Source organism: Pelodiscus sinensis, chromosome 3 (genome assembly GCF_052426305.1).
Source record: "Pelodiscus sinensis isolate ZL-2025 chromosome 3, ASM5242630v1, whole genome shotgun sequence".
Taxonomy (NCBI): Eukaryota; Metazoa; Chordata; order Testudines; family Trionychidae; genus Pelodiscus; species Pelodiscus sinensis.
In genome coordinates, this window is record NC_143054.1 from 108,772,256 (window position 1) to 108,787,881 (window position 15,626).

The 15,626-nt window shown below is 49.9% G+C and overlaps 1 protein-coding gene across 4 annotated transcripts in view; it reads left to right on the plus strand.

Moving 5' to 3' along the window:
• Positions 1-447: 447 nt before the first annotated feature.
• Positions 448-15,626, plus strand: part of PCMT1 (protein-L-isoaspartate (D-aspartate) O-methyltransferase) — a 56,998-nt gene continuing 41,819 nt past the window's right edge. For 3 of the 4 annotated variants that reach the window (XR_012902720.2, XM_075924425.2, XM_075924424.2), the window contains exon 1: positions 448-695. Coding sequence is in view for 3 of the 4 variants with exons in the window: in XM_075924425.2 (XP_075780540.1) it covers positions 464-695 (232 nt within the window). In the remaining variant the exon portion in view is untranslated. Of the gene's footprint in view, positions 696-1,202; positions 1,682-15,626 lie in introns of those variants that run through there. The other variant, XM_075924426.2, reaches the window with a different exon arrangement.

Sequence of the window (15,626 nt, forward strand, 5' to 3'; positions counted from 1 at the left end):
CCAGGATGGAAGTCACAGAAAAAGCTGTAAACTCCACCTTCGCTGTCACAGTCCATTTAATAACTATGGGCCAGCCCCAGAACCACAGCACTTCTGCACATTCTGGAGGAGCCTGGCATTAGGTTCAAACTTCACATCTCTGCCCTTGCCTGTATAACAGATTGGCCTGAACAAAGCCCCAAATGTCAAACACTCCAGTCTTTGCTGGAGTGAAGAGTGGGGTTGTACCCGCTGCTCCCCCCTAACCCCGACTGCCTGTCCCAGCCTCTCCCTATGCAGGCCTCACACATCCTCCCGTGCAGGGAATACGTGAGCAGCAGCTAAAGTCACGAGGCAGCGAGAACGCTGCGACACCTCCTCCCGACGCCCCCCTCAGCGAAGCTATTCAACCCCCTCCCCATGGCGTTCCCTTGCCCTTCTACGGGTGCGCATGCGCAGAACAAGCGGGTGGCGGCCGTTGAGAATGTCGGGCGCGCGGGGCGGTGGGCGCGCGGCCCCTCCCCCTGGCGGGCGCGCGGCTGGAGGAGAGGAGGCGGCGCCTGGGTCGGCGCTAGAGGTTGTGTCGTTCCTAGGCAAGCTCTTGTGCGCAGTCGCGGCGCTGAAGGCGGCTCTGTACCTGCTCCGCAGAGTGTGTCTGGCCATGGCCTGGAAGTCGGGAGGCTCCAGCCACTCCGAGCTCATCCACAACTTACGCAGTGAGTCTGCGGCTGGCCAGGCGAGGGAGGGGCCGCGGCGTGTACAGCTCGAACCCCCCTCCTCTGCCGTTACCGGCCCCAAGCACGTCACGTTGCCTCCTGGGCTGGGAAGAGACCAACTGTCATTGAGCGGGCGGGGCGGGGCGCGCTGGCGAGGGACCCGGCTCTTGGGGAGGCTGGTCCGTTGTGGGCGCGGGGCCGCAGCCGCGTCTGTGTGTTGAAGGGGGAAGGGAGGGACCTGCCCCGCCCTGGGGGCCCGCCGCTGCTGTTGGCGATGCGGCGGTGGCTCAGGCTCGACCCGAGCTGCTGCCGTGCGGCGGCTGTTGTCACCCGCCTGCCCCGCGTCCCCTCCTCTCCGCCCCTTGCGTGGGGCGACGCGTGGCCGGGGCTGGGAGCCCGGTGAGAGCCCACAGCGGGTCGGGGGTCCCGGCCCCGGCGAGGCTGCGGCTCCCGACCGAGCCCCGGCGGCGCGAGCCGTTGGTGAGCGCGGCTGGGAGCGTTGAACGGCCCGAGGCCGTTGCGGGGGGCGGCACTTGAGCGTGTCGCGGCCTCTTTGTATCAGTGTCGCCGGCCGCTTTCTGGCGCGTGGCTTGCAGCGGCCGTTGCTGGAATCCCGTGGGCACGGGCCGGGCTGGGGAGAAGCGGGGGAGGTGGCCGCGATGCGCAAGTGACATCCAGGGCAACGTGCTGGGAGGACTCCAGCTCCTTCCTCCCCACGGGGCGCTCGGCTCGGCTGGTGTCTCGGGCTGGAGAAGCTCGTCCAGGTTACCGGCTCCTGTGGAAAGTGCTGTGTGGCGGCTGATGTCACCCCGCCTTCCACAGCCCGGCTGAAGTGCAGTTTTCCCTCCCCCTTTTCCCAGGGCTTGCCCTGTTTCTGTGTTGGGTGCGGCTTGGGCCTGATGCCCACAGCTAGCAGTGTTCTGCTATGGCCTGCAGCCCGGAGGGAAACGAGGACTGGTTTGCGCGTGTGATCCAAATTGAGAGGGGTAGGATTAAGTTCCACCATCTTTCATATTAGTCTTTGGCTGGTCGGATCATTTGTAGCGTCCCACTGCTGGAAGGATAAATAATCTCTTTTCTCCCAGTGTCCCCATAACATTTGGAGGAGGCAAGGTGCAGCTTGCAAGAAGGACTTACCTTTTCTGTGAACTGCATTAATAGTTTACCTCCAGTATTTTTACCTCACAAATTGCAATTCTGAGTTCTGTAAGGGCTGATGTTTCTTAATCACTCTACTTGTTTCTTGGGGAGGGAATAATGTTTTTTTTTTTTTTTTGGCAATCTTTCCTAGCTCCTTTATTTGAAAGCTTTTTCCTATGGGTATCTCAGTGTTTACCTTTGTCATTGTTCACAGCTAGGCAGAATTTATATTTTTCATAGATAACTAATACCTTTGATAAAAACATTGAAGTTTTAAAAAAAGTAAATATTCGGTTATGGGAAATTATGGGGGTTGTCAGACTATAAATATTTAATGACAGTAGAAGTTTAGATTTAAAAGGTTAGTTTGGTAACCATTAAAGCAAAATCCAAAGTAAAAAATATGCAAAGTAAATATTCTTAAATCAAACTCTAATAAGATGTCAAGCAGTATTTCTCTTAGTTTCCGTCATTGGAAACTTTAATTATTATTGCTGATTTTAGTAAGCATCATTTTACCATACACAAACTGACATTTACTGATAAAAATCTAATCCTTCCAAACCCACTCATACCTTACCCATGCTGCAGCACAGCATATGCTGTGATTATTTTCAGTTTGATACTGATTTCTGAACTCTGGATAAAGCCTGTGAAACTAGCTGAATTAAGAAGATGAGGCACCAAGTTGTCGAGGCACTGGAGCTGTCTCTTCCACTGATGCAGGAAGCTAGTATTCAGTTCATTAACATTTGGAAGACGCTCTTCAATAATAATTGCTTAAAATGTTTTAAAATGAATTTTGGATCTTCAAGTGCTGATTGTATAATGCTCCTCACTTGTCTGGGAAGGCTTTCAGAGAGAAATGTGGACTTTTTCAAGCCTTAAAACAATTTAAAAACGTGTATGCTTCTTTAGGGTTTACTGCTCTGAGAATCTGAAAGTGAAATTGCTTTCATTGCTTTGCTTGGTCTAAGATGAGAGAAATGCAAAAATGTCAAACAGCATAAAAAGTTAAAATGAATTTTTAAACTTCTGATTTGAAGAAGTTTAAATCTCTTCCTATACAGGCAGTCCCCGGGTTACGTACAAGATAGGGACTGTAGGTTTGTTCTTAAGTTGAATCTGTATGTAAGTTGGAATTGGCGTCCAGATTCAGCCGCTGCTGAAACTGACCGCCAGTTCTGACTTACATACAGATTCAACTTAAGAACCCCAAGTCAGCTGCTGCTGAAACTGATCAGCGGCTGATTCCAGGAATCCCGGGGCAGAGCAACTGTGCCTCGGGCTTCCTGTAGTCAGCGCTGGTCAGTTTCAGCAGCGGCTGACTTGGGGACGCCTGGGGCAGAGCAACTGGGGTGCTGCTGGGTTGCTCCAGTAGCGCCGCTCCTCGGCGCTACTGGACCAACCCAGCAGCACCCCAGCTGCTCTGCCCCAGGCGTCCTGATTCAGCCGCTGCTGAAACTGACCAGCAGCGGCTGAATCAGGACGCCTGGGGCAGAGCAGCTGGGGTGCTGCCATGTTGGTCCAGTAGTGCCCAGAGCGGCGGTGCAGGACCAACCGGCAGCGCCCCAGCTGCTCTGCCCCAGGGTCCACAACAAAAGCCTGGTCTGCTGGGGGGGGCACACTAGCTGCGCCCCTCCCCCCAAAAGACCAGGGACAGAGGGAGCAAAGCCGCAGCGGCGGGGTGCCGCGCCTCTGAGGCTTTGCTCTGGCGCGGGACCCGCCGCCACTGCGGCTTTGCTCCCGGTGCCCCTGGTCTGCTGGAGACGGTCCCCAGCAGACCAGGGGCACCGGGAGCAGCTTTTCTCTCCCCGGAGGTCGAGGTGGCTGACCGCTGCCTGCGAGCTCCGGGGCGAGAGAGCCCCGTTCGTAAGTGCGGATCCAACGTAAGTCGGATCCGCGTAAGTCGGGGACTGCCTGTATATAAAAAAGTTTTTCTTGCTGGACAACAGAATGTTCCTGCCGGGTGACAGAGTGATGTCGTCAGCATCAACAGGCTTTGTCTGTGAAATGAATGCGTCTGGGGGTGGGGGGAAAGGGGTTAGGCAAGGGTAGTGATCAGGGGGCACAGCCTGCTAGTAGTAATATAAAAATACACATGCTGTAAAGAAATTAAAATTGTACTTTTATTTTCAGTGCTTTTATTAAGACACTATTTAAGTGGTGTTAAATATATTTATAGAAAATCTGAATTATATAGTTGTTAATTTATTCAAAGCTATTATCTTCTGTGAGGATTGTGCCATTGACTTAAGTGTTTCTGTGCTCTTGCAGATATCAGAGTGGAGCCAACTTCAGGTCTGGGGTCAGAAATTCTGAATAAGAATTAAAATAATTCTTAATATTTTGACCTAGCATAGAAAAAAAAGATTTAAAAATCTGCAGAGTCATGTAGAGTTTAATTCCGTTATACACATTTTATTAATAGAAATCACTTAGGTTTATTTTTCTGATTTGCAGTACAGGAAAATGTGCATCCTGCATGCAAGAAAGGGTTCTAGACTTTGCTTCAAAATCAACATTTGGGAAGGAAATCAGCTGTGCATTGTATGTTTTTAAATTGTATTATTTTATTTTTATAAATTTGTAACCAATACTCACCTATCTGTTAAGGGACAGAATGGCAAAACACAAATGAAACAATATATTTTATGAGTCAATTGTGTGTGTTTGTGTATGTATATAATCTTAGGATAAATAAAAAGAGAAAAAAAATTCTGCCAGGCTAGTGTGTAGTAGCTGAGTTAGTTCTTAATTGCTTTTTTAGAGTTAAATGTTAGAAGATGCTGTTAGCATGAGTAAATATGACATTTGTGTAATTTTATTCACTTATGAGCTTGTATGCTCAATTGTAACCTTAACTATAGAACTGTCATTGTTTCATAATGGTATTAATCATTTATTTTAGTAAATCAGTCCTTAGATTTTTGCTTTGTGTTCTTGCACACTGAATCTGGCTAGAATTTCTTCTGAGGTCTGTCACACTGAATATGTGTCTTCACAGTAGCTTGCAGGTGTTATTTGTAGCACAGGTAAACATTCATTTGCTAGCTCTGCTTGAGCTAGCATACTAAAACCAGCAATGTGATCATGGTGGTTTGTGCTGGTTTTCCAAATATATACCCAAGGTGTTGGGCAGGATCATACATGGGTGGTTAGCTTCATATGCAAATCACACTTCCCAGCTGGTTTGTAGACCTATCCAGTAGTTTAATACTTTAGATGGTACAGACTGAATGAGGAGGGCTCCAGATTTCTGTTTCATATTCGGTGCACAACAGTACTCTTAAAGATGCTCACCGATTGAAGCAAAGGACTTTGCACAGACCCCTGCTAATGCACTACAAACCTTCAGTAATTTTTGCCCAGTGAAGTTATTACGGTGTCATTAATTCATGCATAACTTGCTGTAACTTTTCTTAAAATGTGAGGAAGATTTTCTTTAAAAATGTAACAAAAATGTTGGTCATGGACAAACTGACTTTTCCAGAGGCTCTCAACTCTAGTAAATGAGAATAATTTTTGCTGGAATATTCAAAGGCTCATTGAAGGCTGTTTTTCCTCATTGTTTGAATCCAGTTAAGAAATACACTTTTTAACAATTATTAAAAAAAATTTCAATTGTTTTTCTTCTCAATTTCCTCTTTGAGCAGAGATCAGTTCTGGACAACTTAAGGACAGTAAGTGTAATTTCATCTTCAAGTGCTTGTTCATGTTGATTCCAATCAGGTGTGTGGGTTCTGCATGCCTGATCATTGGAAAATGTTTACTTTAGCCGTGCCCGTTGAGTTGGCTGTGGTGCTTCCTGCAGTGGTGCTTGATGTTACCCAGCTGACTCTTCCCCATTTCAGTTCGTTCTTACCGCCTGTGATGGTCATTGGAACAGTGTTTGACTTGCCTAGCAAATGCTCCCTTTGCTCTCCCTTAGCTTGTTAGTTAGCTAGTTCCATAGTTGTTGAAGTTTCTATTAGAATATCTGTTTTGGTTAGGGACTGGATTCTACCTTTTCCCTTTCCTCCCCTTGGCTCCAGGACATGCCTCATGGCCAGGGGTTTAAGCCATTTGAGATTTGTAGTAAGTCTATGCCAATGAGTTACCCACATGAGTGGTTTAGATTAAAGTAAAAGTTAGACCAAAATAAAATCTTAATGGAGTCTGCTCACTGACTGCCAATTCTGGGTCTGAGTGAATCAGTGCAGAGAACCTCGACATTTGTGTGCAACACTTCACTGAAGAAGCAGTCTAGGGATTCTCGGACCACAGAGTTGTCAGCACTGCTTTCATTCACCTGTGCTGCATAGGAGGAAGAAGGAGCTGAAGGTCTATTCACCAACCAGGGCACTTCATCCTTTCTGGCCAACAGTAGTTCATCCCCAGCAGAAGCACTCAACACCCTATACTCGGGGACTAGAGTTGTTGATTTTGATTCCCAGAGTGATTCCACTGTTCTCCCTCATCTGTCCATCACTATTCTCCTGGGTGCCACTCCTGCTTGCAGTTACGTTCCCAATTACAGCTGGTATCCCTGGCACAGGCCAAGCATTGGTGCCAGTATCTCCAGCATGGACTAAGCATTGGTGCAACTGTTCACCCCTTCAGCAGGGGTCAGCACCTCTGTGGTCTTCCAAATCCAGATTGAGATCATTGGGATCAGAGGCAGCATCCATTTTCTCTCACCACAGTGAGCACTTTTGTCACAGGCACAGAAGTGAGATGCTTGTGTCTTGGACAACCTCAATGGAAATCTGAGCCCCAGTGGCCCTTTTGGACGTGTTGGGTGTACCATTAGACCCAAAGGCCATGCCCCAGAGGCCCACACACAGGAAGATGGGACTTTAAGGGATCTGAGGCAGCACCATCCTGCACAGTCATGGAGGTATCCTCTGTAGCCAACCCAAACGGTCACTGCCACAACAGCAGATAGCTCACAGGCAATGGCGAACCCCAGGACACCAGAAAGCTCAAAGGTCAAGAGAACCTTGCTCCACGTAGAGGATCATCCCGTTGCCTTCAGGGCCCTGCTTCCAATAGATCATAGGTCCTACCAAGACCATCTCTGCAGGGTTGCCCACAATATGGGGCTGTAGGAAGAGGAGTTGACTGACCCTAAGGACTGAATGATAGACATTCTCACACCAGAGGTTCTGTTTAGGATAGCCCTAACTCTCTGATAAAAACCTATTCAGAGCAACATTAAAAGGCTCTGGCAGACCCCTACATCCATCTTCCCTATCACAAGGGGGCTAGAACATAAATACATTAGCCGTTCAAAGGGATATAAGTACTGATTCTCACATCCTCACCTGTGCTCATTGGTGGTCACTTCCGCTAATGGAGGGGGGGAAGGAAGCGGGGACAACAGGGATGGACTCAGAAGTTGAAGAAATCCAAGAAAGTAGACCTTTTTGGACAAAGGTCTATTCAACCTTATAGTTATACTCTATATCAAAGGATAGCAATATCAGACCATCCTGTTCTCTACAGGAATAATGTCAGTTTGTGGGCCTCTATGTTGAAGTTCAAAGATTTCATCCCATCAAACTCCAAAGTCAAATTTGTGGTTGTTGTTGAAGAAGGCAAAACAGTAGCAAGAACCTCCCTTCAAGCTCTGGTGGATGTGGTAAATTCAGCTGCCCAGACACACTTGTCAGGCATAGCCCAGAGAAGAGTGGCATTGTTAAAATTGTCTGGTCTGTACCAATGTTCACTCTAATCTTTTCCATCCGTGTGCAGATTGATAATGTAAATGTAGTTGTGTGCACTGTGGCTTGTGTGAATCCACCCGTAGAAATAAACTTAGCTGTGGACACTTTGTTAATCATCTTCATTGAATCTCTCCTGAGCGGCTGTACAAGTGCACAGCTTACAGGGAACACTGGCCTGCACCTGGAGGTGAAGCAACATTGCAGGACCTCCCAATTGAGGGTACAGGCCTTTATTCAGACCAGATTGACTTAACAGTTTGAAGGACTCTGTGCAACTATGAAATCACTTGGAAACCTATTCTAACTCATCAGAGAAAACAATTTTAAGACCCAGCCTCAATATAAACGATCTTACCTGCCATGTCCTTGACCTCTGCTACCATACAGAAACTGCCATACTCCCAGTTAGGACAAAGGCAGCCCTTTCTCTGGACCTGAACAAGGGTTTGTGGCAGGTACACCTCTAATGTCAGATCCTCCTCTGACTATCCTGAACTGTCTATCCTGCTTCAGCTGTGTGTGGTCCCAAATAACATCAGACTGCTTGGTTGTTTGCATGGTAAAAGTAGGCTATTCTCTCAATTTTTGCTTTTTCCCTCTGTCTCTTTCATCCCTTTCCCCATCCTACTTCAGGAGCCCTTCTCCTGAGCAACTCCTTATTCAGGGGGTGCAATTGCCCCTCAATGTAGGGGCAATGGTGGTGATTCCTTAAGAGCAAAGAGGCAAGGAATTCTACTATTTCCTAATCCCCAAGGCAAAGGGTAGTCTCACACCTATTTTGGACCTGTGCCGGGGTGGGCAATAACTTTTGATGGGGGGCCACTCCCAAGATTTTAGAAAGTGGTCGAGGGCCACACTCTTTCATGATATTAATGAAGATGAGGGGTCTAGAATGGAAATTGGGTGCAGAAGGGAGTGTGGGGTAAGGGACTGGGGTGCAGGAGGGAGACTGGAATCTGGGAGGGAATTGGGATGAAGCAGGCGGTTGTGACCTAGGGCAGGGGACTGGAGTGCAGGGGTTTGGGATGTGACCTAAGGTAGGAGGGGATTGTGATGTGGGGCAGGAGATTGAGGTGCCAGATCTAGGAGGGGGTATGGTTGTAAGAGGGGAACAGAGGGTTTGGATATGTGGAGTGGAGGGTGGGGGAAGGCAAAGAGTTGTGGCAGGAAAGGGCTGGCGTGCCAGAAGCAGGCTCTGGCCAAGAGACTTACTTGTCAGCTGCCAAACTAGCCTGTCTGATGAGCTTAAAATGCTTCCCAGCCAGCTTGCTTGCCTGGCCATGTGCTGGATGAATAACAGCCCAGGAGAGAGGAAGTGATTCTTCTTAGCTGCCTGTTATTCTAACAAGCAGTTCCTATTGATGGGAATGTGCTGGGGGTGGGCAGCTGCTAAAATTCCCCTCCCCCCCCCAGTTTTAAAACAGAAATGGAGCCCTGCAGCCATGTTTCTGCACGGCGTGCGGAGCAAGGTGGGGAGCCTGCCTGGGGCTCTCCGCTGCCTCCGCGGGTCAGATCCAGAGGCTTGGTGGGCCAGATTCTGCCTGCGGGCTGTATTTTGCATGGGCCTGACCTATGCAGACTCAACATAGTCATGCAAAAGCTGAAGTTTGGCATGGTCTTCCTGAGCACAGTTATCCCTTCCCTGGATCCAGGAGGACTGCTACGCTGCTCTCAACATGAAAGATACATATATTCATTCTTCCTCAGCACAGACGCTTCCTGTGTTTTGTTATCAACAGGGAATGTTACAAGTTCACAGTTTCCTAGTTTGGCCTATCCACTGCACCTCGGGTATTTAGCAAGTGTATGTTTGTGGTGGTAGCCTTCCTTCAGATCCAGTGGCTTGGTGGGACGGATGTGTGCAGATATTCTCCTACCTAGACAAATGGGTAATACAAGGCCATTTCAGAGAGAAGGTGGATTTTCATGTCTAACTAGTCAAATCCACATTTCAGAGACTGGGATTTCTCTTCAATGTGTGCAGGTCCACTCTATCTTTGACTCGGAGAATAGAGTTCATAGAGGCAGTGTTGGACTCGGCACAAGCCAAAGCATTCCTTCAAGAGATGTGATTTCAGGCCATAGTAGGCATCATTCAAAGCCTCATGCTATGTCTGACTACAATGGTAAGGGATAGTATGGCACTTTTCAGCCACATGACAGCTTGGTCAAGCACACCAGACATAGAAGGCTCCAAACATGCCTAGCTTTGATCTACCTCCGTTTACCCCAACATGAAAGGCTGGACTTTTAGAACTTCTTATGGGAGCGTAAGTACTGTCTCTCCATTAATGTTTAGACCCACTACAGTGTGCCAGGAAGTCCCTTTCAGTAACTTCCAGCCCATCTTAATCCTTGTGACGGACATACTGGCATTGGAGAGGGCTGCACAGCTAGGAGGCCATCAAACACAGGGCCTGTAGTCTAAGGATGTAAGCAACTAGTTGGCTACCTGATCAGGGCCGGCCCGAGGTATTCTGGCGTCCCGGGCACAGGCGCGCGGCACCGCCCCCGGGTGCATGATGCATGCGTGGGCCCGCCCGTGGGGAGCGGACCCACCCCTCGAAGATGCGCAGGCCCGCCCCCATGGCGCATGCGCGGCCCGGCTACAGCTGCTGACGTGCAGCCCATGCCCGCCCCTAGGGCGCACTGTGCAAGCGCAGCCCAGTCCGGCCCGGCTGTTGCTGCTGGTGCGCATGCCAGGCCGTGTAGGACCCCGCAGCCATGGGGGAAAGGGCATTGCTGGCCGGTGCCGTGGGGATGTGGGCAGGCCGGTGCTGCGGGAGCCGGGCGCGCGGCGCCTGATGGCAGCTGTAAGGGACGCTGCGTGCCCCTTACAGCTGCTATCAGGTACCCCCCATCAGTTGGCGTCCTGGGCAGCTGGCCGGCTTGCCCATGCCTCCGTCCAGCCCTGTACCTGATAAGCATATGCTTATCAGGTAGGCGAGTAGGAACTCGTCTAGTCGCTTCTACTTTCCTCTCCCTGCTGCCTCTATCAGAGATAGGCACCGAGGGGGGAGCTGGTGCTGGGGGGAGCTGATTCCGGGCTTTCCCCTGCCCCTCCCTCCCATTACACCTCTGCCTGTTAAATGTCCACGGTTACCTGACGAGCCTGGGTTCATCAGTTAATAGTCATGGTTATATGAAGACGTCTGCTATGTGCGAGGAGCTGGCTTAAAAGCCGGCTCCCCACATGCACCAGTTTCTTGGGGAGCTGCCCCCCATCCATGCTGCTCCTTCTGAATCAGGGGTTCCCAAACTTTTTGACACGGGGACCAGTAAATCCATTCACAAACTTTTGAAGGACTGGTAATGTTCATTTGCATATTTGCATATTCATTAATAAAATGATGAATATTCAAATAAGTTGTTTCTGGTCCTCCCAAAACCCCCAGTGCCAGCTTTAGCAAAGCTTTTGATATGGTCACCCGCAATATTCTTGCCAGGAATATGGATTGGATAAATGGACTGTAAGACAGACAGAAAGCTGGTTAGACCAGGGTTTCCTAAACATTTTACTTTAGTTGGAACCCCCACCCTTTTTTTTTCTTCTTCAATACTGCTTTTCGCAGCCCAAAAATATAAACACACAAAAAACAAACTCAGAAAATACCAGACATATAACATGTCTGGTATTTTCTCATTAGGTAAGTTGTATTATTACTAGATGTATCAGTTTGTAGTTTCGAACTGGCTGGCTGATAAATGTGCTCAGGCTGCGTGAGTGTGTCTACCAGCCAGCTAGTTCGCAACTATTCAAGGGTGTGTGTGTGGGGGGGGGGGGACAATAGAATCCCTGGGCCGGACTAACTCGTGCTTTGCGGTGGGAGGAGAGAACGGGGGCAGCACCCCAAGATCTACATATGGCCGGGTCAGTCCCACTCCCTGCAGGCCGATTAATTCCTCCCCACCTGCTCCCCCCGCTGCGCCTCTGGCCAGCCCCACTTCCCCCAACCCCCTCCCGGGCAGCCAGTTCTCCCCCGCTTCTCCTCCCAATCTTCCTTGGCCAGCCCCGCTGCCCCCGTCCAGCCCTCCTTCTGGTGGCCACTTCTCTCCCTCCCCCGCCCCATCTTCCCCGGCCAGCTCCCTGCCCCCAACCTCACACCCCCCGGGGCAGCCCTGTTTCCACCGGCCTACCAGTTTCCACAGCCTGCCCCGATTCCACCATCCAGTGCTGCTTCCAGTGGCCAGCTCTCCCCTCCTCCTCACCCCAGAATCCCCTGGCACCTGCACCTTCCCTTAGCCCTGCACCCTCCTGGTGCCTCCCCCTTCCCTTACTGCCCTGGCCCCCTTTGCCCTCTTTTTCCCTAATACCCACCCCCTCACCACTCTCTGCCCCATTCCCCTCCTGCCGCTCTGTGCCCTCACACATGACTTGCTCCATCCTGGCCTTCCTCATGCCCACCCCTTCTTTCAAGCCTTCTCCCAGCACCTCCTCCGCCAGCCCCCAATGCCCTTCCCCTTTCCTCTCCTCTCCCACTATCACCCTGTCCCCCCCTCCCACTGACACCTCCCCTCCTGCCCTTTTCCTCATTGTCTGCACTTAGCCCCCTGGCATTTGTGTCTCTCTCTTGCACCCTGTCCCTTGGTGCCTTCCCCTCCCGCCGCCGCCGCCTCCTCGCCGCCCAAGCCTGTTCCCTACCTTCTGCCTTCCATATTGCGGGGCCGGAGGCGGTGCTCAGGCCCCAGAGGCCGGCCCCGGAGCCAGCGTGACCCCTCCACGTGGCTTCGAAGAGTTTTAAAATCCCGGGTCGTGACGACATGTCACACCCGGGCGTCCTCCCCGCCCACATGCAACGCCGCACGTGGGCAGCAGCAAGCGGTGAGAAGGAGCTGCGCACGGCGGGGACGCTCTGGGGGCGGGATGGGAGGACGCATGGGGAGGGCGGGGCCTGGGCCCGGGCCAGCTCCAGGCAGAGCCAGGGGAGAGACCCAGCTCCACATACTGATGGAACAGGGCCCCTGGCTCTGTAACTCGCCGGCACTTCCGGGGGGTTCAGGGCCCGAATCGGCCTAAGGCCAGCCTTCCGGCAGCCATCAGCCATGCTGCGGCCCAGTATTTTTTTCCGTGTCCCAGTACCGGGCCACGGCCCATAGTTTGGGAAACGCTGATCTGTATCATAGGCAGCAGCTCAGGGAGGTAGGCGGGAGTTGGTACTATTGTATAATAGTTTATCATTGATTACTTCTTGGCTGAAGCTCTCAGTGTAGGATTTTAAACTGGTTCTCTTCCACTTTTCTTAATCTGTTGACAAGTGTGCTATCGTCTCAATTCCTCAAGCTTATAACCTTCACTTGGGTCATCTGAATTTTCTTCCTGTCTTTCATGCCCAGGATCTTGCCAAATCATATTGCTTCATGCTCTAGAACACTTTCAGAATCTGATACTTTTTCACAATTTCCACAGCTAAAATGTTGGGCTACTCATGTCTCACTTAGGTTATTGCAATTTCCTCTTCAACTTTATTTCTCTTCTATCTTCTCCAAACATAATTTTCCTTATTTACCTCTCTAGTCATGTCACAGCTATGCCATAACCCACCTCATACATTCTCAGATCCCCACCACTAGCTTCTTCTCTGATCTCTCATCAAGCTACCTCATCTTTGCCTTCAAGGTTCTGCCTAATAATTTGTGTCTATCTTTGCTTGCTTCCTGTTGCTTTCCCTCATGGTTCACCTTCAGAATGTTTTTTTTTTATAACATATATGGGATATGAACTTTTAAATTAAAAAATTAAACTTATTTTAAATAGCTCAGATACTCACTTGAGGTGATTCTTTGCCTGGATGAGTGGATTTTTTTTTAACTCATGCTTTTACTTGAGTAAGATAGGCAGGCTGTTCACAGATATTTGTCATTCTGCTCTCAGGGAAGCTAAATATACTTATTTATAGATTTTGTGTCTCATTTATTAAACTACTTAAATCAGTATTGTGTCTTTTGAGAGTGGCAATAGCATCCTTGTTAGCAAAGAATCTTCCATGTTAGTTGCTGACAGATTTCTGAACATATTTCTTGACCTCTTTGGTCATCCGTTTAGCCTATTGTGAGGCATATTTTAAGATTATTTCCTGTCTGAATCAGTAGACATCAGATATCTTGATTTTTAATTAGGCTTTTGACACTGTCCCATATGACAGTCTTATAAGCAAACCAGAGACTTGTGATCTGGATGAAACTATTGTAAGGTGGTTTAGCTATTTCAGAAAACATACTCAATAATGCTATCCAACTTGAGAGAGATATCTAGTGGGGGCATTTGAAGAGTCTGTACATCTGATATGATTTGGGATTTCGGAGTGGAGAGTATGCTTATAGAACATGCAGATAACATGGGAAGAGTTACTAGCATGTTGAATGATGGATTAGAATTCAAACCAAGGATGACACATTAAATGAATTGGTCTGAAATCAGTGAGATTAAATGTAGTAAGAGTGCTAAGTATTACACGTAGAAAATGCGCAATTACAAAATGGGAATTAACTGGCAAGGCAGTCATACTGCTGAAAAGAATCTGGAGGTTATAGTGGATCGCAAACTAAATAGGAACCAACAGTGGTGTGGCGGTCCACGGCCACGGTCACACCCACCCAGGTCTGAGCGGGCAACCTCACTAGCCCACTGCCTACTAATCTAGATGCGGCCTCTACGGGTGCGAGCCGCTCTCACCTGAGCCCAGGCAGGTGGCCCTGCGAGCCCACCGTCTAATGGTCCGTGTCGCACCCTTTAAGGGCGCAAGCCGCTCCCGCCCGAGTCTGGGCGGGTGGCCCTGCAAGCGCAATGCCTAATAACTGACAGCGGTCTCGAAGAGCTTGAGTCACCTTCTCAAATAGTGCTTGCCCCTTTCGGGGCTTGAACTTCCCCCAACTACCTCTTTGGGGCCCTCGGTTTCCTCCGCAGGGCTCTGCACCATTATATTACTCGAAGCTCACCGAGACAGGCCCTCCCTCTCCACCGGGTCCCAGCCTGGGGCCCTGTAGTGCGGGATAGATGCTCCCCTGCATGGCTGGCGGGGCACACCCTCGAAACGCGCCAGCCCACGGGTGCCAGAACAGCCCTGTTCCGGGCTGCTTCCTTCCCCTCCTTGCGTCCATGGTGCCCCTCCTCTTGGCCAGGAGTCCTACCGTGATTCCTGGCATACTTGTCTCCATCTGGATTCCCACGTCCGCCTGTGGTCCACCTTGGCTGTCCTCCCACTGCCCTCCAGAGGTATAGTCTCCCCCTCCGGCCTGCTGGCGGGTCCTTTTGAATCTCCCTGCTGGGGCAGACGTCACCTCGAAGGCCCACCCCCTGGCTCTGGCATGCGCTGGGGCTCACGCTTCCGGCACTGCTCCCCTCACCATTCTGGAACGCGTCGGAGCCTCCGCCGGCTGCCTTGCTGCTTCCCATGGCACTTTGGGAGTCGGTTTCAGTGCGGGTTGCTTCCGACCTGTCACAGCTGCTTCCCGCGGTGCTTCGGGAGCCAACTTCAGTGCGGGTCACTTCCGACCTGTCACAAATGGCTAATAATATTCTGGGGAGTATTAATAAATACGTCACAGGGTGGCTTGATTTAAATCATTATGTAAGCCACCAAATAGAAAGTTTAACTAAATTTGCTGAAACTTAAGATTAAAATTTGCTAAAGCTTTTCAATTTGTACTTTATTTTCTGAAGAAAGGTGCATTTGTTTCAGTTGATTTAGCTGTTCTATTTGATTTTCAGGTAGAACCTTGATACTTGATTTGATGCATCTTTTTGCTGCCTAACAGGACCCACCAGAAATTATATAAACGTATTTAAGTGATTATATCTAGCTTAGTATTTTCAGAGTCTTATTAATTAATTGGATATTTTTAATACGTTAGAGCACGTCTACACTAGGGATGCCAGTGGTTAATTGGTTAACTAATTGGGCTTGAGCTGCCCTTGCTTATCTGCGGTGCGGCATAGTGGTCCCAGTCTGGCTGGAGCAGCTTTCAGAACAGTGTGGAGGGCCTGGCTAGGCTGAAGCAGCCCCCAGCCTGTGGTGTGGGCTGGAGGTGCTCCACCTCAGATTCTCCACTATGCCACGGATGGGGAGCAGTCCTTGACTGCAGC